Raw genomic sequence first — 23,365 nt, 5'->3', positions numbered from 1 at the left:
TCAAAAGCGGGTAATTATCTATACCTCCAACCTCATTCTAGGGTCCCGGCCTGGTTCTCATTAACGGTCTGTCATTAATAATGTAGCCTTTTATTTTTTAACATCGGAGGCCAGAGTGGAAACACGAATTCAACCTTGCCGAGTAGGCCACTTGTCGAGGAAGAAGAGTAACCAAAGACTAGATGACTGGCTTCTGTGCTGGATATTCAATAGACAGAACAACGTGGAGAATCAAGAACCTCAGCAGCAACATATGGTTGCCGTCAGATTGGACGGGTGGCTCTTCGCTTTCCTTCTAATTTTCAATTTTTGCCTTTTATCTTCTTCAAATTTTAACAAAGCAGCAACTAGAGCTAGTGTGTTGATTGTATCCGTCATTTTTTTTTTCACAGCTTCTCGTATCCTTCTCCTCAAATCTCTCTTTGCTTTTTGGAACTTCTCCTCCATATTAAAGATAACAGTGTTTTTTTTTATTGGAAACAAAATGTTGAATTTATGTTATTTTGGTCATAAAAAAAAGGTAATAATTAATTTTGTTAGGGTTTCAAAAGTCATTTTACAATAGGTTAAAATATGTCATTAAAATTTTCAGTAAATAGTAGGTGGGAAAATAGGATTGAGGGGTGGGTAGATCATGATTATCATCACTCTTTATTTTGATGTTTAAAACGATATGAGTTTTTGTCAAAAAAAATAAATGTTGTATGTGCTTATGTCAAAAGAACCCAACAATCAATTGGCATATGACGATTGACTGACATATGGAACATGACTATTGACTTTCCAGGTTTCCACTATAAAATGGAGCAAAGCATTTACGTTTTTTCCCACAGAAACTAGATCAGAAGCCTTTAATTTCGCCATACAAAGTATTGCACTGGAAACAAAGTATGCTAGCAAGTTGTTTTACAGGAGACAAAATGGGAATGGAGATGCGAGTTTTCATTGTGGTGGCCGTGGTGGCTATGTTTATATGCCTTCCCTCCGCAGCATACGCAGACGAGGGAACAGCCACTTATTATACACCTCCTTATGTTCGTAAGTATATATTTCACCATTTTCAATGTATGATCACAACCTAAATTACTTCCTCATTGGGAAACTGGTGTTCTGTACATTGCTAGTTTTGCCATGGTGTGGAGAATTGGTGGCTCGTACATAACTTATGATGTCGATGCTCCTACTGGTATTAATTCTTATGTACGTACTAGTCGGCCTTCGGAGCTCGTTCTTATCTTTAAATCTTGGAAATAACGTACAATTTTTAGGGTCCAAGAATAAGATGGAATTATATTATAGTTTGTCTAGAACCATAAACATCTTATGCTCAAAGGTTCTAAACGACGCTATGTGCTAGTTGGGCCTAGGCGGCGGACTAAGCAGATTTAAGTAAATCCATTATATTTTATGTAAATAAGTGTCTGTTTATACTTAAAATATATATAATTTCATTATAAACTACAAAATAGAATGACATATGTATTATGAAGTATTGGAACATAATGAAAACATAGGAAACAAGCATATAGTGTGTGTTCATTTAAGTAGCCAACAAGTCTCGTACAATTTATTGAAAAAATTAAATGCAAATTGAAAGTTATTTATTTTTTGTCTAAGTGAGTCGCAACCTAGGTAGGTGCCTAGGTGGGTTTGGGCGGGTTAGGCGGGCGCCTCAGCTGGTCTAGGCATCCTTTCTTAATTTTCAAATGCTTAGGCATTAATCAGGCTGGTGACCAGCCACCTAGCACCTAGGTGGCACTAGGTGGAGATTTTTAGAACAGTAACAAACATTTTGGTACATAGATATATGTATGTATAGAAGATTTCAAACTTTGAGTAGTGTTACATTTACAATCTATTTGTACCATTTATCTAATAGAGGTAGGGTGCATTAACAAATGTGGATCCCATCACATTTAGAGAAATGATACAAATAGACAGTAAGAATAACATTTCATTGCAATATAAACATTTATCTAATGTTTGTGTTGTCAGAATTTTAATTTATCTATTATTCAATCATAAGTATTTTACCTTTTGTGTATATGTAGTCATATCATTTTGTAACCGTGTAAATATGTTAACCCGGCTTATTCAACTAATCGCGTTGAAGGACTCAACTTGTTTATAAATATGTTGTGATGTTTAGGCTAACCTTACCCATGTATCTTGTGACATTTTAACCTATGACTAATTTTCTGTATCTTTTTTATTTATTTATCTAAATAAAAAAACATTAACAAATTTAGCTTCATAATTACACAAATGTCATACGTTGCATACTAATAATTGGAGAAGTGAATCAGGTTCTGCATATAATACTAGTAAACGTGTTGATCGTGTCAAAATTTGGGTTACCGAGTTTGGCACTAACCCAACTCGTTTATTAGTGATTGTGCTTAGGAGATCATTTCCTATTCATTTTTATATGCCAAAACTGGCAACATATATGCATGCCCTTAATTATGCATGTATTGTTTGGTGGACGTGCAGCATCCTCATGCAACGGATACCAAAATGATGGAGTGATGATAGCGGCAGCAAGCGATGCCATTTGGGGCAACAGAGCTGCGTGTGGAAGACGCTACAGTGTGACATGCATCGGAGCCACCAACCAAGGTGTGCCACAGCCTTGCAAAGGGAATAGCGTTGTCGTTAAAATTGTGGATTACTGTCCTCCTGGATGCCAAGGAACCATCGATCTCTCTCAAGAAGCCTTTGCTGCAATTGCTGACCCCAACGCCGGAAAAATCAAGATTCGTTATACCCAGTAAGCGCGCGCTCACACGTGTGTGTATATATATATATACCAATCTATATAATTTTTTTTTTCCTTTTAGTTAATAAAATTCATCATAATTAACCTCAGAGTATGAATTGAAATTTTATTTGCTCTCGGTCTTGTGGTGGGTATGCAGGGTTTGAAGCAAGCACGCTCTCCAAGAATGAATAAAGTAGTCATTTAGACTAAGGTGGTCATATCATATGGTCCAAGGACCACTTGTAGTAACACCTATCAAGTAATTGTGTTTCACAATTTCAGACGTGATGAACTGATGTTATGAATAAATGTGTGTTTATATATTCAAATAAAGAGTTTAAATATTATTTTTCATTGTAGAACATCTTTAAGCACTTACTCGAATATATATATAAAGTAGTACTACTCATATATGCATTTTTAATTGTGATATACCATTTTGACTTTTGTCAGATAAGATGTATAACATTATTTAAATATATGTATTTGATAATTAAAATATGACTTTAGCTCCTTATACTTAATTTTTTTACTTCATTAGAAGAAAAAAGCTCGTTTATCACGGTGAATGCCCATAATAAATTGCAATCCACCACGAACACTGTACCCGTTAGTATTCTGGATGTGACAAAAAGTCTCAGTTTCTATCACAGGCTATGCCCATTGTCAAATGCAATATAACCACGGATTGTACCCATGGTAGATTAAGATCTAACAACATATGCTATGGCCGTTGTCGATTACTAATTGACCATAACTAATGCCCGTTATAAATTATTTTCCAAAATTCAAAAAAAATAAAACTATTTAACAAATATATACTACAATATAATAACTACATAAAAAATACTTGATAATATTATAACATAATTTTAAAATACTTGAGTTTCCAAATGAATACATAAACAATGGAAGTCATAAAGTACTATCCATGTAGTGCCTAATGAATACATAAACAACGGAAGTCATAAAGTACTATCCATGTAGTGCCACAGTACCATTTTCTAGTCTAATTAAGTACAACCTAAAATTACTCTCCAACTCGGACGTACTTTGATGGCCAATCAATTGTACTAGATATAGCATCCTTTAGGACACGAAATTCACTTGTAGGGCAGTACAAAGATATATTCTCCACTCTGACAATAGTTACCCAAACTTTCCAACAATCAAGACCAAGCACCATGTGATGAACTTTCGCCTCAGGATTTGTTGATTTTATGTCTCCAGTTGAAGACATCGAGACAAGTTAAACAAAATCAGTTTCATTGTCACGTCCCAGTCTAGACTTCGCCGTAGCATGATATTGTCTGCTTTGGGCCCTGGCCACGCTGTCACGGTTTTATTTCTGAGAACTCACATGAGAACTTCCCAGTGAGTCACCCATCCTGGGATTACTCTTGCCCGAACTCGCTTAACTTTGGAGTTCTGATGGAATCCAAAACCAGTGAGTTCCCAAAAGGCCTCGTGCTATATGGATGTGGGCATGTACGTATAAGGTATATCAGCCTCTCTCCGTTGGTTGATGTGAGATGTTACAATCCACCCCTCTTTAGGGGCCCGACGCCCTCGTCGACACACTCGCACCACACGGCAGAATGGCTCTGATACCATTATGTCATATCCCAATCTCGACTCCACCGTAGCACGATATTGCCCGCTTTGGGCCCCGGCCACACCCTCACGGTTTTGTTTTTGGGAACTCACACGAGAACTTCCCAATGGGTTACCCATCCTGGGATTGCTCTCGCCCGAACTCGCTTAACTTCAGAGTTCCGATGGAATTCGAAGCTAGTGAGTTCCCCAAAAGCCTCGTGCTATATGGAGGTGAGCATGTACATATAAGGCACATCACTCCCTCTGAGTTGGTCGATGTGGTATGTTAGGCTTGATCTCTCCAACTCATTCTCCTTGACTCGACAAATATCACCGCTCCAATCTTCACGAACTAGGGCTGGCCCTAAGATCCTATTATGGGAAGATGGGTTGCTACCAATCATGAAGGTCTACCATGAGACAATTGGAGGAGTGCATACGTCAAGTACAATTATGCCGACGACAGTTGAGGTGAAGCCATTGAATCCGGTCAAGACTTCTGTGCAGCATGATTGTGCTCTCGAAGCCCATCCTTTGAATCATTGAAAGTTTGAAGAATGTTGACTACGATGTCGTTGTCCACCATTATTCTATTGACTATAGCATGAGCCAATTGGGAGAGATAACCAGGCGTCATTGTAGGGGAAGTTTACTATTTCGACCTCTAACCCATAAAGCCAATGAGAGAAGTTTATTCATTCAGCCTCCTAACCCATAAAGCCACTAAAGGAAGTTTACTCATGCAGCCTCATAATCACTATTTATAGTATCATGTGTACAATCAATAATAGAATCCAAGGAATGTAATCAACCTAAGAAAAAAAGTAATCTAAGTAAGTTAGATCAATAAGACCTTTCTCTTATGTTCATTCCTAAAACGTTCCTAGCCATAGGATTGTCAATTAGGCATTGGCAATCTGCTTAGGTTAGTTTGTGTAATGTTAACTCAAGCAAGAGTATGACTAGTCTCAAGTCATTTAATGTTGGACACTAAGGTAAATACATAGGTGCTCAAAAGGTTGTTAAGTCCATTGAACAACAATCAAAAGCGAGCTCTAAAATACATATCATGTAATAACTCATAAGTTACAATAATGAAAAGTAGTCATTTGACTTGATGCATCATAGTTTACTAGTGGTTAGGTCCTTGACATTTGACTATGTCAAAGGCATTCCACTGAGGGTGTCCATGACATTGTTGGGGTCAAGCTACCTAGTCATGTAGATATGTGAATGTACGACAAGGGATCTCTAACTTTCCATGGTGGGAGGGGAATACTCTAAGATATGATTAAAGAGTCTTTGGCCAAAACAGTATGAATATGACGTAGGAAGTATATTCCAAATCATATTCAATATAACCTTTTAGAGAAGTATCACATTGGATAGTAGACATGAAACAATCTATCATTTAAACAATGTGATCAAGAGTATTGAATTAGAGAATAACATTATAGCATTATAGTTGTAACTGGATAGGTTCTCCAACCATTTTTACTTAGCTTAGGTAGCCATAACATACTGTTAAGTGTCATTCATGGTTTGTGGATGCCCTAAAGATTAGCAATCACTAATCTTCTTCAAAGAGAGAATTGAAATGTGGTTGCAATTTACAATCGATCGTTAAGAGTAACAATCGCCCATTGCCTCGATAATTGGAACCTAATTGATCTACACTGGGTAAGGATGAATATGAGGAATATAAATGAGATGGATAAACAATTAAATAGTTTATTTGAGCATGGTCAAGATTAATTAATTTGTTAATTAATCATATAAAATTTTTTGTATTGGGCTTTATGTTAGTTTTGGGGTTCAGAGCCTAAAAGGGTTTTGGTCCACAAGTCATATTGAGTTTAAGTTGTATGACAACTAAAAATTAAATGAAAATTAACCCAATAACTAAGCTAAAACAGGCCTAAGCAAGGGTGGGTGATAGTTGGCTTATTACAAGTTTGCCACTGACTTGTGAGATGGTATAAAAATAACTTTATAGCCATATCCTCTTTAAGGTTTCTTTAAGGAAAAAAGTGAAACATTCTCTCTCTCTCTCTATCTCTCTCTCTACAAAGAGGTCGGCCATACTTAGGATGATTTACTAGCAACAGATCATTCCTTAGTTCATTTATCTTTTCTTCACCACACATTCTTGGTGTGGAGACTTAGAGGCACCAAAATTTTGGTGCTTTTGGAGATTCTTTCCTCACATCCTCAAGGAGTCAAGAGAAGTAAAGAAGAAACCATCCAAGAAGAGAAGAACACAAACACAGGAAGCATTAGGATCTTGGAGTGAACTTGAAGATCCTCTAATTGTGTGAATGCCTTGTGTAATCAAGGATGAGCTTCAAGGGTAATGAAACTCAATCTCTTTCCTTTTTAATTTGTAAAGAGTCTTATAGTGAAGTCTAGAATTATTGTTTGACTTTTCTTGTCAAATCTTGTAAATTGTACCACTCATGCTCTAGATAGATTTGGAGTTCAAATGTCATTTTTAGGATCTTACTGCTGGAAATATTTTCTCAAGAGCTTAACTTTTACATCAAAAGTTTGTTCATACATATGCATTTGGCCGGATATATCTCCACGACGGGGTGGAACAACGTGTTTGTTCTGCTAATTCTTGCTATTTTTTGTGCAACTTTGTTTTTGATTCGGATTGCGAGAACCGAGATTAAAGGGAAATTGAATGAGGGAAAATGGTCTTTATATAGCCGCATAGGAGGCACACAGTGATTGAGATTTTCTAATTTCTTGTCATACCACAAAAGCAAGTAGATTTTAGGCAGATCCATTTCTCTGTACGTTTTTTTATCTCATTGTTCTGTTCAACATTCATTATTCAAAAATCAACTTATTTTTAAAATAGAAATTTGGTGACTTCGCTGCGGCAATCCACCTCAAAAGGGTTAGAATGGCAGTTCCTGCTCCTTGGGAGGTACCAAATAAATGACTACTTGAATCGGGATTTTGAGCATAAAGATTCCACTGACCTGTAAAAAGTGGACCTAATCCTTGGGGATGTGGCAATACATCTAAGAAATTATTCCATCGAACGTTTTCTCCCCTGGATCCGGGAATAGCGACATGAACTAAATGTCCTGTCCAAGCCAAGGAACTCACTCCGAATAGTCCTGACAAGTGATGATTTAGACGAGATTCGGCATTTTTAGATAAAGAAGTGCCTCGAATCATTGCTATTTGACTTGGACATGTTCTAAAAAAGTCGAGGCATTTTGAATTGTTTGTTGACACGGACAAAATCAAGGAAAACATTTGAAATTATTTCAATATTGGACCTTGGACATATAATAGTTCCGAATAGAATCTCTTTAGAAAGAAGATCTTTTGTCTCATGGTAGCCTGCTCCGGTTCCTTTACGAAACTTAAAGAGTTAGAGAGTTAAGCGGAAATAAACATAAACAGAAGTGTTTCCCCCAAGATTGGTTGGTTAGTCATCTTGACTTGAAGCAGGTTTAAAAGATCAACTAATTGGCCGTGTATTAGCAGACGATATATATATATATAGGCACACGATGCATTGCCGTTCGAAATCAAGTATTGGGATTGAACTTGTCACTCGATTCATAACCTTTCAAACACAACCAATATCTATCTGAACCTCCTTTACTTGTAGGAGTACATCTTGGATCTATTGATTATGTTATGGCAGAAACCCCACTCATGACGACCTGGTTGGGAGAAACTGTAGGTATTATTGTGGGTCAATCTAACCCTTCTTGAAGCCAGGACAAAACACAACTTATTGATTATACCACAAAAGTTGGTTTTTATTAATTTTCTCTTAAAATTTTTTATTTTTATTTTTTCAATTTGGTGTGTATATGTCACGTGAACAGTCCATGAGCCACTTAAAAGGTGAACGACTTTTGGCCCTCACTAAACCCACTGTCGTGAACGAATTGAACGCATACTCTAACAATCATATATCTGAGTGCACCAAAATGACAATTTAACCCTCGTAAGTAGCTCGATTGTTGTTCACGTGACAAATGTGAAAACAATTTTGAATAGGGGTTCAATTGAATGTGCCTTTAAAATGACTGAAAAAGTTTTTGGTTAAAATGTTTTTAAAACTAATCTTTAATAAAAACGTAAGTGAATCTTAAAAAAATACTTTGAGTGCTTTCTGGAAGAACTTTAAGTGCTTTTGAAAGTCAAAAATATTTTTTCTAAAAACCCTTGCAGTTATTTTAAAAGCGGTTTCATTTATTCTAAAAGCACTTTCAGATAAACCTTCCAATGTTGAATGATTTAAAACCGAGCACAAACATGGCATGTCGTCAATTTCTTTTAATGAAGATAAAATGGGAAAAGGGATCCCGAGCTAAATCCACCAATCCAAGCCCTTGAAATTTGATCCAACTGCCAAAGTTATTATAACTTTTAAAGAAGATCCTGTTTTTAGACGTTGGAACAAATTTCGATCCCTTTCCGATAAAATGATGTGGTTTCGGCCCCCGTTTCCTGTTCTTTGCCCGCGCAAGCACTTTGTACCTTCAGGCCCAAGGAAGAAAAAAAGGGAAAGGGTTTCCCTACTGGCCGTGGGATTACTCAAAACAGTTAGAAATGACCTATTTTTGATAGGAAAACCATGTCAATTACCTGTTTAAACATGGATTTCTACGCACCACTATAAATCAACACCCTCCCTCCCGCCACCATGAACGAACACAAACAACACCAACAGTTTCTCGAGCTCTTAATTTCCCGGCCGCGAAAAACTTGTAAGTCGAGAGGAATTCAACTTCTAAGTCGAGACATGGGTTCGGCTAGCTCGAAGAGTAAGCAAGACAATGCGAAGAGAAAGGACTTGGTGAAATCAGTAAAGATGAACAGGTACGCGTTTGCGGATGCACTGCGCGAGCATATTCTCGCGCTCCTTAAAGTAGCGGAGGCTATAAAGTTGTTTGTAGAAAGCCATTCTTTCGAAGTTTCGACGCTCTCTTCCAATGCAGACAGAGGAAACGAGCAGCAGGAAAATTCAGACGGTGCTGAGACAGATGAGGAACAAGAGGAGGTGGATCAAACAGTGCAGTCACCACGGGGAGATTCCGATTGCTCCAATAGTGACGGTGATAGAAAAGAGGTGGTCAAGATAAGTAATGAAAGGGGTAGAGAGAGAGAATTGTTGGAAGCATTGAAAGATGTCGAAGACTACTTCCGTTGGGCGTATGATTCCGTCGGGCGTATGATTTTACGTAAATCTAGCTTAAGAAGTTCTTCAACACGGGCTTGTTTCGATAGTGGTCTCCTCGGTGACAAGGGATCTCCAAGCCATTCATTAACGCTAGGAAAGCTTTATGCTTTGGACGAAAACCTCTACAGCGAGCAGAAGGTAATAGAGGAAACCGAGGTAATTTATGACCGAAAATCGGAAGATCTAGACACCAAAATATACGAGATTGAAATCTTGTATTTTAGAATTTTGACAGCCAAAAAGAATGCTAAATCAACTCCGAGATAATTCGGAAAATGAGAGATGCAGAGCTACAATCACAACTCGTTAAGTTGTTAAAAGGGTAAGCTAGATTTCATAGTCTGATTTTCTTTCATGGTTTTTTTTTTTGTTTGTTGGAGTTTTGTTCTAACCTCTCCTTCTCAATTTCTGCAGCATAATGAAAAACTCGAAGAGAATGTCCGAATTTCTGGAAGCCCAAAGGAGAATAATGTCCGAAGTGAACTCTTTCAAATGTCCGTCCAATGGAACGCTCTGCAATGACTCGAACCAGGTTGCTACTTGGAAGCTCGAAAAGGAACTTCTAAATTGGAGTACACGCTTTGCTTCGCATGTTTCTTCGCAAAAGGCGTACGTCACAACTCTAGACCGCTGGCTAGCTAAGTGGGACGATGCCGAAACTGAAAGCAAGTTAAAATCCAAGGGGGTTAACCCGTCATCGCTTGCAATCTGTCGACATTGGTCAGATGGCCTAGATAAGCTGCCATATCAAGCAGTGACTTGTGCCATCAACAGCTTCGCGAAAGATGTCCGGTCCCTGAGGGATCAACAACATAAGGAGCGCCGACAAAAAGGGGTGGTTGACAAGCTTGCCAGAAGACTCGGGAGGGAGAATTTTTTGCAGGATACAGACCTAAAGGAACAGATGCGGACTGAGAAGAAGAAACTTCATACTATTACGCAGAAGACGCGGGATATCGCTGTGAACGGATTTCAGACGCGGTTTTCTAAAGTTTTTGGCTCCAAGGCAAAGTATTTCAGACGCGGTTTTCTAAAGTTTTTGGCTCCAAGGCAAAGTTTTTCGACTCCATGGCCAAGTTGTTTTCAGAGCCTGCTACAAAAAAGTCTGGTCGTCCAAGCAAAAATGCATGCGGGACTCGTGTCAAAGCGATCGACAGATGAAAGGGATGCGTACTAGGTTTTCAGAATGTTAGGCAACTTTAAGAATGTTGGGTTTCTTTTAAAGTATATAACTATGTACTCTTGTTCGAATAACAGTAATCTTAAGAATTACAAATTTTGAGTTCTAACAGATAAAATTTATGCACACGACTTGAAAAACTAAGGTACAATAACATTACAATCTCTCCGTTAATCCGACCAGCCTGAATACTTCGGATATACAATGTGTTCTTTCCTCGAATAAGCTTTCTAGCTCTATCGTTCGCCAATAGGATACAAGTATTTATTCCAAAACTCAATAATACGAACATCTTCTGTATCCTTGTTCTCTGGAACAGATTCGAGCACCAGATTTTGGATGAATGTATATACATAGGGCGAACTAAGGTCCATTGGCTGTATTATTGCTGACCAGTTGCCCATCAGGGAATTATCGACAAATAAACGAGTGATTCTATCTGTCTAAGAAGAATTTGAGATTCTGAAGTCCCTCAGCAGAAATGCTTCGTCTGACTCGAGGTCTCTCTACCACCACATGTGGAGGTGGCTCCAAGTGGAAACTTACCATGACAAGCGTCAAATTGTCCGTTGCTCCCCGCGTTATTGCCTCCTCTACTATTTGCTTGCAGCACAACTTCACATCATTGTGCTCTTGCAGTACAACTCGGCTCATTTTGAAGTAGATCTACGAACCGAACATTGGAAATCCCAAAAAACATAAGCATTTCAAGTGATTCATTTGAAATTCGAGTTATTTCACGGACTAACACTCATATATTGCGTCTCTCATCGGTCCAAATTTCTAATGGTTCTCGTTATCTCTGTGAGGCAATTAAGTGTTATCTTGATCCAGCTGCTTAGGGAACAGTTTGGATATAAGAAGGGCCATCAGATTGTGTTTAGGGAAACTGAGGGGTTCGGATTAGAAGTAGATCAAGAGAAATAAAATTAACCATGAAAATGATGGTGTGTTCAATTCAATTCCCCTATAATCCCATCTATTCTATTATGTTCAACGGCTCAGATTTAGTAACTTTTGTCCCTGATCAATTGAGCGGCTGCGATCTTCGTGGATTTATTTTTTCGAGAGACAAACAGAATCTTGATCAACATGGCAAACCACCATATATACTATATTTTCTTCTATTCCTATTAAATTCGTCATTCTAACTCTCTTATCTCCATCTATTCAATAGCAACGATGGAGACCAAAGAGGAGAGAAGCTTCATTGATAAGGTAATAATCAAGTGGTATCAAGATCCAGAAGTCCTCCAGATGTTGAAGAAGAGGTTTGTTTGGCCGTCCGTTGAAAGAAAACGAAGCCGGATTTTCTAATATGCTCCTGTGCAAAGTTTCCGGTGTATAAGATACACTAGATCATACTAGAATTTTCAAAAACAGGACATACAAAAATCAAATTTATTTAAAAAATAAAACAATTCGATCGAGTTCTAAGTCTTCCCTCATTTTGTTTGTGCCTAGGGTTTCAACAGCGACAGCGATGATGGAGATCGATAGCATGAAGGACGTCACTGCTGGTCAGAAGAAAGTCAAGTGGTTCGAGAATCCAGAGATCCTCCAAATACTGAAGACGATGTTTGATCCTTGGCTGAACGAAGATGGCATGCCTGACGCCACCTCTCTCTTCAGCCGTTGCCCTAGAGGCTTTGGTAACATTTTTCTCTTCTTGTTAATACATACAACACCAACAACCGAGAGTCTTATCACAATAAGAGCCGTTCCGTTTTGCGCCATGTCTTCCGGTAGCTTCTTGTTAAGTGAAGTCCACACACTTCCCCTCTTTCTCCTCTCAGCCATGGTTTCCTCTGCCTTGCTCCACTCCTCGTACGGCTCCGGCGTCTGGTCCAAGAAGGAGTGGGTCATCCCTGAGATTGACATCGACGACACCATTTTGACGTTCGAGGGGAACTCCACCTTCTTCTGGGCGGACCGCGAGCGGCAAGCTCGCGAGGCGGTGGAGAATTCAAAGTCGGATTTGCAGATTGGTGAGTCTGCAGGTCCACAATGTAAAGCTGCACTTCAAGAAACTACTCGTATCATTGAACAATGTCTTACAACTAATGGAAAAGCAATAAGGCGTTGTTTGGTGCAAACCAGGTTGGAATTTCACACTTTGCACCCACCATTTGTAAATCATGAGTCCAGTTCCCACCGGTGGGATTTTTTTTTTTTTTCACTTGTCACTTGCATATTGACCAAGTTTGTGTGCAGCTTGATATTGATGGTGACTTAATGTATTTTCTAGCGGATGCTGCTGTTATAGCAGTAAAAGTTACTTCTTTCTTAGTTTTGTCACTCCGTTTTCAGTTTATCAAATTATTGATGTTTATTTGCTTGACACTTTGCAGTTTCGGTATGGAAATCCCGATAGAGTGAGTTGCAAAGGGGCGAGAGAGTGAGTTGCAGAGGCGAGGGATAGAGATGAAAGAGAGGGAGAGTTAGTGAGAGAGATGGAGAGTTTTGTCCGAGAGACAGACAAATTTTTGGACAGTGGAAACGGTCCGGGTCGGGGACCCGTTTCCTCAGCAATTAGGACTCGCCCCGCCTCACAACTAACGTGGACTCACCCCATCCCGTTCCATTTCAAATTTAAAAAAATTGGACCCCCTACCCACGGGGCCATGCCTCGTTTGCCCACCCCAAGTTGTGATTGTTGTTGGATATCATATATTATTATTACAATGTCCAGGGTTTGGGATTTGTTATAACTTTAGGGGAGGTTTTGTTGAAATTTTGGTATAATTTGTAGTGTTTTTTTTTACTGTTTTTTATTTTTTTCAGCAAAGAAAAATACCCAGGGACCTTGTCTCCAGTTGAAGATGGCGAAGGTCATCCAAGTGACCAACGAACGTATCACAATCGGATACGATGACTGGCATTGGGCTGCACCAACGCTGGAGCAACATAGCGCATTGGTCACGTCATTTGGACTTGTTGCCCTATGCGATAGAAGTCTTGGAAGACGATGCTAGACGAGGTAAGGACAAAGGTGTACGCTTATTTGTCGGTAAGTATCCTGCCTTTTTATTGTTTTTTCTTTAAATTTTATATATTTATATTACTTAATGTATGTAATTAATTTGTTACATTGCAAACGAATTACAATTTCGACGACGTCAACATGCTCTTCGCTAAACAGTACAAGCAATGGAAGAGAGACATGCACCAATATTTTCAAACATTTGATGATCCGCAGGTTGCTCTTGAGGAGGGTTGCTCGAAGGAGTTTGAGGATCGGGAAAAAATTGGGTGTGGCTCTGCAATCATTTTCAGGTGCCCCGCTATGTGGTACGTTTTTTATATTAAGTCTAAAAGTATTATACGTTTCTCTTATTGATTTTTTCATATTTCATTTAAATTAGAACTAATACATTTATTTTTTGTATAACAGAAGAAGGCGAAAGCCAACAAGATCAATCGGGAGAAGAAGACTCTTCTCCACCATTCGGGTTCGATTCCCTTTTAATATAGGATGGAGGCGCGGCGGTAGGTAATAATAAAGCTTTTCATATTCAATTTTTAATATTTCAGTAATATTAAGTTTTCTTTCGTACTAACATTTTTCTTATCTTGTTCTATTCAGGGGGGGTTCAAATTTCTAGGAGATTGATGTCTTTGTAGACGTTTATGTTCGACCCAGGGATGAGTTGGCCAAGTCTCTTCATGTAAGTATTCTTCAATTGTAATTACTATCTTGTGCATTCAAGTATCATGGTTATTATTTGAATGTTATTATTAATATTTCATGTTACATTACACATGTGATGATGATGGAGAAGAGGTAGTAGGTTCTTCAAGAGTCCGCCTCCCAGCTTCCTCCCGAGACTTTGCTTGAGTTTGTGGATCCCCCTGAGGATGCAAGGTTTCAAATCCTTACAGACACCTTGGATCAGACTCTCGGGCGAAGGCCGATGACGTATTGTAGGGGGATGGGGAATGCTCGGCGGCGGGAACTTTGAGCGTCTTCATCCTCCCAGTCGAAGGGTGAGGTGACAGCTTTGACAGCAAAGGTGGCCGACCTTAGGACTGAGCTCACCTCGTATAAAAGCCAGATGTCAGTAATTGTAAAGGCCCTCAATTAGTCCGGCATTCGTCTCCCGGATATTCGTCCCCTGTGCACGTGCTAGCCCCTTCAATCTGAGCATGCCTAGAACTCCGCCCCTTCGACCTCTAAGCTGTCTCAATCCTGACCCCTTTTTGCCCCAATTTTCCATCCGCATGCGAACGACGACCCCGTAGATTATTCCACATTTTTTTCTTAGTTGTTTAGTCCCTTACTTTTAAAACTTTTTCCTTGTACATACATTTTATTTTTATTTTAAATAAATTATTTGTCTTTTCATTACATTTTTTTATTTTTATTTTATTTTATTATTTTATTATAAAATTAAACCCATAACAAAAAAATATAATTTTTTTTAAAATTTATTATTATTATTTTTTTTTTTTGTGAATAATAGCTTCGTTGTGCATACTTTATTGCGATAATTCACTTTCGTCGCGCAAATTTTTTAGACACGAATATTAGTCGTCCTAGGTTTGTATCTTGGCATTTTGTGCGACAAACATATTCGTTCCTAAAAATTTGGTGCGACGAATGTGGAACCGTCGTGTCTTATTTTCCGTGACCAATGCTTTTGTTCATTGTGCAAAGTCTTTCTTCACAATCTTTGCGCGACCGATTTTGCGGAACAAAGTTTTCATCGCGCATACATTTGTGCGACGCTATTAAGCTTTGTGCGACCAATTTCTGTTTGTCACGCTAAATGTTAAACGTGGTAGTGATTGATTTTTACTTTAATTTGAGTCTCAACTCAATTCAAGTTCAACAAACTTTTAAAAAAATAAGGCTGAAAATTTTAACTCGAATGAACGAGCCAAGGAGATCTCAAAACCCTAAATTACGAGTAGGTGAGAAGAATATTTGAGTGTTTGTAATTGTTTCCATATGATTCTACAGTAAGCAAGGCTCCTATCATTGTGTGTGATTAGTTTACTTTCGTGTTCTTGATCGCTTATAGTTTACTTTCGTGTTCTCGATCGCTTATATATCATTTTTCTCTTATTGGTTTGAGGGAATAAAGGCTCAAACTTCCTGACTTTTTCATGATACTTCAAGAAATCCATTGAAAACTTACTAAATTGTCTAACAAATGGGCAATTTGATTCTTACTGTTGGAGGAAAGATCAGCAGTTTTCAGTTATACTGCAGAAAGGAAGAATACAGGAGAATATATATGGAGGATGTCTTTTGAACGACAACTGAAATTTAATTTTATTGCTTTCAATTTTTTATTACAACACTAGGCCAATCTTATTATTGGCTATTTTTTAATAACATTCAGACCTTTTGATAACAGCTATAACTCTTGGATAAGTTCCAAGAGAGACAACTCTACATAACAGAAAGTGCATTACGTTTAATACTTACATAATTGACATGATCCTAGTTGATCTAAGGTTGTTACATATATCCTCCTTAGGTTCCTAAGTAATCCTCTCTAGTTCCTGTTGAAATCTCTCCATGGCCGAGGATGGCAAACACATTGGTACCAATATTCCATCCTCAGTGTTGTTTTTGTGTTGAACGTAGAAGCTAATCAAATCCAAGGCCTTGGCGGGTCCAGCAAATACCGGCTGTCCCCATCCAAAATTGACATCTCCAAAACCTACACGCGTATTATCAGAAACTATTAAATAACTTCCGGTCGATGAATATTGAGGTCGCCCTCTTAGTACCAAAAGATCTGCCACTGATCTTAAGTATTCTTCATTCATGGTAGCTTTAGCCTTCTTCACCAACTCCAAAGCATATCCTAGTGGATTTTTGCATAGAGGTTCAACCTTTGAAATTGCAGCTGGAAATGCAAATGCATTGCCATAGTATCCCAAGGGAAGACGTACATTGTGGTGTTTTCCCCGTGCATTGACAGTGCATGAAACTCGAACAGCCTGTTTTGGATTAATTTTAAGTGCAAGAGTGCGACATTTCCACAAACAAGCTGTGATCAAGTCAAATGTGGAGTAAGTGGAAATTAGGTGGGGTGGAATCTGTTTTCGAATGACTCTCATCTCCTTGGCACCAAAGTAGAAAGATCGTTGAACCATGTTTGACTGGTTACTGGATGCGTATGAGCCATCAGAATGATCAATCACGTCTTCATATTCATGATGAGCACATGTAATTCTTGGTGGATCTCGAGCGAACAAGAGCTCTCTCTCCCACACTGGTAGAATAGATGGTGCATGTGCGCCTCTTGCCATCTCCGCAATGGCGGTCAGGAACATGAGCAATCCAGATGCATCACATATTGTGTGGTTTACGCGCAATGCAAGTATGAAACCTCCACATGTAAGACAGGTCACCTGCATATTGCAAAAGTTAGTTACTAGACTTTTTTCTTGATCATCATATTCATGCAAGTTAACAATTCTTTAGAAGAAAAGGCAAAAAAAAAAAAAAAAAAAAAAAAAAACCATCTAAATTAGATGATCTAATTAGGAAACAAAAATTTCGTAAAAATTAGGAATAAAATTCAAGAAAGATGGAGAGAAAGAGTCTTGCGTCTGTTGTAGTTACTTGAAAGAGTCTTTAAATAAAGAGGAATTTAGACAAAATGCTTATAGAAGAGAAAATTTTAGATAGAAGACAAAGAGGACGACATGGCGACATGCAAAAAACCTAGAAGAAGAACGGCAAAGGAAAACCTACACAATAAAGGTGATGTGAGGCTGGTAGAAAACCTATGACCTAATTAGGCAGATGCCATGTAGAAATATAATTTCCTTAATTCGGTGTGTATAGAAATTTTAAAATGTATAGGGTTAAACATAAGGATTGTCAAAGAAAAATTAGTTTCAAAAAATAATGAAAAGCATCTCATAATCTTTTCTTTCCAAAACCACTTAATGACTTTCTTTAATCATAAGAACAAAGAGGTGTGATAGTATCGTAGATAAGTTCAAGTTTGGGTGTGGTGGCAATATTATAAATTTTTGTTTCTGAAAAGGGTTGCCAATTTTATGAAAAAGTTAAAAACAGTTGCGGTGCCACCAAACATCAACTTATTTACAATATTGTTAGCACTTTCTTGTTTATGTCCTTATTTGTCGTTAAAAATTTCATGTGTTGTTGATTGCATTAATTTCTTACAAAAAATCTCCAAGGTGTGTATGCGACCTTAACGCAAAAAACACTACTCATACCCTTAACCTACTTCAAATTTTTTGTAAAGAATTAATTGGTCATATACGAAAAACTAAATAACATGTAATTGATAATTAATTGACTCACCTGAACTAACATCAAAGGACAACCAATAATTTCATCAGAGCCTGGAAAATTAAATAAGAACTCCTCCAAGAGTGGACAAGGAGGTAGAATTTTGTCTCCTAGTTGCTCAAGTGTGACATCAGCAGAAGCCTCAACGAACAAGATACCTTCACCATTGCAATCGACCACAAGCTTTCTGTTAGGCCCTTCCCTAAGCCTTCCAGCTAAAGGGTAGTAATACACTAATGCTCTACTTAAGGCTTCCCTAATCACCTTAACGGGATTACGATTTTTATTAAGTGAAGGGTTGTCTTTGTAACACATTATGACTGGAAGCTGAAATCTCAAGCCTTCTTGGTCGTCAATATCTGAGAGAAACTTTGTTTCTTGAGGCGTTGGCTTTGCCGGAATTATAAGTTCCGGCTGCAATCGTTTCATCTGAAGTACTAAGAGTGGCATCATTTCAGTAACGAGCTTAAGAACAAGCAAAAGATCAAACGATTTGGAACTTTTATTTTGTGGTATGTATGCTAACTAAAAGTTGATAGTCAGTACTTATACGGCGTTATGCAGATGCTCTAAGGTTCCCGAATCTTTCGTCCAAGTTTTCACCTGTTGTGAATGTGATTCTTTTCTTTTTCATTAAAAATATTATTAGAAAGAAATCACGCAATCAACATGGACTGCAAAGAAAAACATGTCCACGCCCTGTGAAACAATATACTTCCGTGCTAAAATGCCAACAATGTTTTCCTTTATAGCCCAACGCTTGACGTCCTCCCAACAATGTTTTCCTTTTATAGCAGACGTCAAATCAATGTTTTACAAAAGTCACAGCTGTAATTGGGGCAGGTACGTGCGATGTTGGCCTTTTTCCTTCCATTCCTATCAAAGGTTTTCTACCAAACACCTGGCCTCACATCCCTGTTAGTATTCAGTTTTCTGATGTTGAAATGAAATTCAGTATTAATGTATATGTACGAATCTGTGGTGTCAACATCAGAAAACTGAATACTAACAGGGGTATGAGGACAGGTGTTTGGTAGAAAACCTTTGATAGGAATGGAAGGAAAAAGGCCAACATTGCACGTACCTGCCCCAATTACAGCTGTGACTTTTGTAAAACATTGATTTGACGACTGCTATTAAAGGAAAACATTGTTGGGAGCACGTCAAGCGTTGGGCTATAAAGGAAAACATTGTTGGCATTTTAACACGGAAGTATATTGTTTCACATGGCGTGGAGCACGGCGAAGTGGTGGACTTCACATATGAGATAATAAATTTTGATATCATGATGAAAGTTAAAGTTCAATCGCTATTTAGTATTATAATCTAGTGATATTCCTCTTCACTTGTAAGTGAGAGATTTTATGTTCAATTCTCACCAAAGACAAATTTGAACCACATTATTATTAGTCCATTGTAAATTTAAGCTCATCCTTTTTCCCTTAGTGTAGATAATGTTGTTTGTTAAATAACAAAAAAAGAGTAGTTGATATTGTGAGTCTAAACTCATCCTCTTTCCCTCAATGCATATTTTCATATATTTTTAATCATATATTTCTTTTGGATTTTGTCTATATGAATGAGTTAAATGCACTAATTTATATTGTTTTATTTCCTAGGCATTTAATACGAAAGTTACGTGAAAAAGAAGTGGAAAATGGAGATTTCGGGCATCTAGAGTAATTCCAGTGAAGCACAAGACTAACTAGCTGCGCGAAGACATGTGCATTATAACAAAAAGATGAAACCAAGCGGGTTTGGAATCAAATGGACATGAGGATGCTATTCAATGGACTTTAGGAGGGACTTAATTTCTAGTTTTTATTATTTCTGTTTATTTTTTCCTTTTCTTTAATAAGGTTTTAAAGTCCATTATGCTTAAGAGTTTAGTGGGGTTTTAATTGGATTTCAATTAGCCTTGCATACCTTTTGCCGTGGGTGTTATATTAAGGAGATCCATTCTCCTTGTTTGGGGTCACCAACAACTAGAAAAAATAAGAAGCACAAGTCGACCTAGGGGCTGCGGCAAGGAAGAAGGAAGAATGAAGAGAGACTTTAGAGTTTTTCTTTGCTAGGGCTATAATGTAGCCTAGTCATGAATACTTAATTGCCTTGTAGCATCGTTATTATCATGTTTTTTTTCTTTATTGAGTATCGTTTACTGTTCGTAATGTGCTTGATTTTTATTTAGATGCTTGATCACCATCTAGGTTTAAATTAGGTTGATTTGATGCAAGTTACATACTTAACTTGGGTTTAGCTTCTTGCAATTGACACCATAACCACCCCTTTGTAGATGCCATACAATTTGGGTTTGTGTGATTTTCCAACGATTTCCATAGAGCTTAATGGGTTCCTACTTGTTTAAATCTATCTAGATGCCATAGAGGGTTAATATGTAAGGATACTTTTGATGTAACCAGATGCCATGGCCATCGAATAATTTAGGGAAAATCGATCATCAATATTAGGGAACTACTTGAGCATAACATATTAAGGGAATTAAGTAGAATTGGTTACGGTGAATTCGGATGCCCTAGGTTTTATTTTCTCAAGTTTTTAATTTTATTATTTCATGCATTTTATTTTAAAGTCATATTTCATTTTTAGCTTAATTCAAATCTTCCATATTTTCCATTAAAGCTTCTCCACTATAATTTGTTTCGATTTAGTTATAAGATTTTAGGATCAATTCAATCTCTATGGGACGATATCCGTGCTTATATGCTATACAATCATCCGATTCGTATACTTGCGAGCACTAAAATCCGAGACTTAATGAGTTTAATTTTTGTTATCTAATTTACGCATACCCCCAAATTTAGATTTTGCTTGTCCTTGAGCAAAAGAAAAGAAAACACAAAGACGCGACGAAAAAAAATAATAGCTAACTCCCCAAATTTTAATCTTAGAGAAAACCCAACCGTGAGATAATTTTCAAGAAATAAGCAAGAATAGTTCAATTCAATATCCAAGAGTTAACCAAATAATCAAACCAACTTGGAGTGTAGTGTGTGTAATAGCCATACCAATGCAATTCTAAGCTTCTTTAAAACATCATATGCAATCTCGTGAGCTTCTCACAAGGCATGCACTCATTCACTCATATTTGTGGGCTAATGTGTTTCACTCAAATGATCTCATTGTACATCTCGCCATATGCTAACTTGTCCACATAACTCGCTATCAATATCAAGCAACTTCTTGGATCAAAATGACTTTATTACGGTTGTAATGAGGCTGAGGGTTAATTGGCTAAACAATGAAGGGTATGGAAAACAAAAAAAATCTAAGAAAATTGTAGAACATTTCTTCACAGTAGAGAGATTCAACTATACTTTCACAACACTTGAAGCACTTTGAACATAAGCACATAATTTTACAATAAAATTCCAATAAATATTGAAAAATACTAAATTGATACATGAAACTCATGAAACACTATGGAAGAATATGAAATCATGATAGAGATGTATAAACACAAAATACATAAAACATACAAGACGCACATAACACATGTGAAGCACGTACACATGTGAAGGACAAACAAAATACATAAAAACAATTAGTTGCAAAATAATCTTATGTACATGACAAATAAAATATCAAGAAAAAAACTCACAATTTCTGCGACGCTCCTTCCACTAGCCATGCCAACCACGGCTCTCTCCAAGCTTCCCTTCCATAAAGTGCATGCTTTGTTGATTGTCTTCCACCGATCGTAAACACCACCATAGTCCCTCCAGTCGTCGTTGCAGTTTTCATGAAACTTTTCAATGATTTTATCCCACAAAACCTTTTTATTTTGATTCGTGCCAACTGCACCATCTTTGCTAACAGAAACTCATGCCAAGCATAAAACAACATCTTCCTCACATGTTCAATTACGACCTCTGATATGCTCTCTTGCCATGTTGAACAATTGGAAATGGAAAGAAATGGTAGAAAGAAAAATTGGAAGAATTGTAGGAGAAAATTGAGTTTTGTGTGGATGTTTGAACAAATACATAGGTGAGTTTGTGGGTGAATTTTGAGTTAAATAAATTTTTTAATCATTTTAGTCGTTTGATTTAAATTTGGGCTGTTAGATTTTTTTTTTTTTTTTTTTTTTTTTTTTTTACTGTTAGATTTGATTATATTCGATCTCAGCTGTTGGATTCAATGTATTTTAAAATTACATTTTTTATAAAAACAAAATTTGAATCTGGACAGTTGGATCAACCAACGGTCCGTAAAGCCTAGCCATAAGATGTAGAAAAGAGTCATTGGGCTCTGGTTGGTGGCCGACAGCGACCCTGACACTGGGCCCCTTCCTTGTCGGCTGCTGAAGCCAAACGGCCCGCGTGGGGTGAGTGCGCGAGTGAATGGGCCGAGACTGTGCTCTCTTTGGGCAAGTCCATGCGTTTGTGGGCTATTTCTTGGGGGTATTTGACATTGGTTTCAAATAGCCCAAAGTTGGGTGTGGTCTTATAAAAGCCAATTTTCAGCCCCCACTTGTCATTTCCGCTCCCTCAGACCATGTCCAGTCCTTGGGCTAAAAGCTAAATTTTTTAGCCCAGAAACAACTTTTCTGCTCCAACCCTTTTGGCCTAAAATTTTAGCACAGGATTATTAAAGAATGAACTTAGGCTAATTTTTTTCTTAAATGAACTTTAAAAAAAAATTATGTAGACTATCGTAAATTAATTTTATGAACATTTTAATCTAAAAATATTTAAATTCCGATAAATATTGAAAAATCACTAAATCGATGCATGAAACTTATGAAACACTATGGAAGAATATGAAAATCATGATAGAGATGTATAAACACAAAATACATAAAACACACAAGACACACATAACACATGTGAAGCACATACAAAATACATGTGAAAGACATACAAAACACATGAAGCACACATAAAACACATGTGAAACACATGACACACACGAAACACATACAAAATACATACAAAGCAAGCCTTCAACTTTCACCAATCGGTCAACTTTTACCAAACTTTCAACTTTCAACAATCGTTCAACTTTCACCAATCGTTCAACTTTCACCAAACTTTCAACTTTCACAAATCTTTCAACTTTCACAAATCTTTCAACTTTCATCAATCATCCTCTTTATAAACAGATGTTGAATATCAGCTGATCACACAATCTTTCAACCTTCAATCATGCTCTATATTCACCAATCTTTCAACTTTCAAAGTGTTTTTATTTCCTAAAAATCCTCAATATCTCATCAATGGGTGATAGAAGAAGGCGTAGCAGGGCAATGCAGATGGCACAATACCAAGCAAGCCTTGACATTGAGGATATAGAAATGATCAA

General features: G+C 37.5%; 3 protein-coding genes across 14 annotated transcripts; 2 read left to right on the top strand and 1 right to left on the bottom strand.

Annotated features, from left to right (window-relative positions):
• Positions 1–884: 884 nt before the first annotated feature.
• LOC125469739 (EG45-like domain containing protein) lies at positions 885–3,067 on the top strand. Its single transcript, XM_048567487.1, has 3 exons — positions 885–1,038; positions 2,494–2,770; positions 2,919–3,067. The coding sequence occupies exons 1-3, from the start codon at positions 891–893 to the stop codon at positions 2,923–2,925; spliced, it is 432 nt and encodes a 143-aa protein (XP_048423444.1). The 5' UTR covers positions 885–890; the 3' UTR covers positions 2,926–3,067.
• An 8,753-nt stretch (positions 3,068–11,820) lies between these two features.
• Positions 11,821–15,100, top strand: LOC108866679. 12 transcript variants are annotated; one of them, XR_007251846.1, is made up of 6 exons: positions 11,821–11,973; positions 12,220–12,407; positions 12,552–13,765; positions 13,955–14,046; positions 14,150–14,248; positions 14,342–15,100. XR_007251846.1 is itself a non-coding variant. In XM_048567207.1 (6 exons), exons 1-3 carry the CDS (start codon positions 11,938–11,940, stop codon positions 13,628–13,630), a joined length of 816 nt encoding a protein of 271 aa, XP_048423164.1. In that variant the 5' UTR covers positions 11,897–11,937; the 3' UTR covers positions 13,631–13,735; positions 13,955–14,046; positions 14,150–14,248; positions 14,342–15,100. The 12 variants fall into 12 exon arrangements, 5 of the variants coding, with proteins under 5 accessions (XP_048423164.1, XP_048423163.1, XP_048423165.1 ...); XR_007251851.1 differs by having other exon boundaries at positions 12,220–13,765; positions 14,150–14,244; positions 14,342–14,423; positions 14,538–15,100; XR_007251850.1 differs by having other exon boundaries at positions 12,220–13,765; positions 14,150–14,244; positions 14,342–14,423; positions 14,535–15,100.
• An 896-nt stretch (positions 15,101–15,996) lies between these two features.
• Positions 15,997–18,750, bottom strand: LOC125469572 (alcohol acyl transferase 1 allele GSa-like). Its single transcript, XM_048566996.1, has 2 exons — positions 18,053–18,750; positions 15,997–17,124 (listed from the first exon to the last, which is right to left on the bottom strand). Exons 1-2 carry the CDS (start codon positions 18,491–18,493, stop codon positions 16,246–16,248), a joined length of 1,320 nt encoding a protein of 439 aa, XP_048422953.1. The 5' UTR covers positions 18,494–18,750; the 3' UTR covers positions 15,997–16,245.
• Between the last annotated feature and the right edge of the window lie 4,615 nt (positions 18,751–23,365).

The sequence above is a fragment of a genome, unplaced genomic scaffold (assembly GCF_019419815.1).
Source record: "Pyrus x bretschneideri cultivar Hongxiangsu unplaced genomic scaffold, Pyrus_bretschneideri_v1 Contig44, whole genome shotgun sequence".
Taxonomy (NCBI): Eukaryota; Viridiplantae; Streptophyta; class Magnoliopsida; order Rosales; family Rosaceae; genus Pyrus; species Pyrus x bretschneideri.
This window is presented reverse-complemented; position numbering and strand designations above follow the sequence as displayed.

What these genes read in the sequence shown, in the direction of transcription:
- LOC125469739 (XM_048567487.1), top strand. Translation starts at nt 891, where the DNA reads ATGCTAGCAAGTTGTTTTACAGGAGACAAAATGGGAATGGAGATGCGA. An exon ending in TTATACACCTCCTTATGTTC is followed by an intron (nt 1,039 to 2,493) that starts GTAAGTATATAT and finishes GTGGACGTGCAG; the next exon opens with CATCCTCATGCAACGGATAC.
- LOC108866679 (XM_048567205.1), top strand. Translation starts at nt 11,938, where the DNA reads ATGGAGACCAAAGAGGAGAGAAGCTTCATTGATAAGGTAATAATCAAG. An exon ending in CTCCAGATGTTGAAGAAGAG is followed by an intron (nt 12,027 to 12,219) that starts GTTTGTTTGGCC and finishes GTTTGTGCCTAG; the next exon opens with GGTTTCAACAGCGACAGCGA.
- LOC125469572 (XM_048566996.1), bottom strand. Translation starts at nt 18,493, where the DNA reads ATGATGCCACTCTTAGTACTTCAGATGAAACGATTGCAGCCGGAACTT. An exon ending in GTCCTTTGATGTTAGTTCAG is followed by an intron (nt 17,125 to 18,052) that starts GTGAGTCAATTA and finishes TGCAATATGCAG; the next exon opens with GTGACCTGTCTTACATGTGG.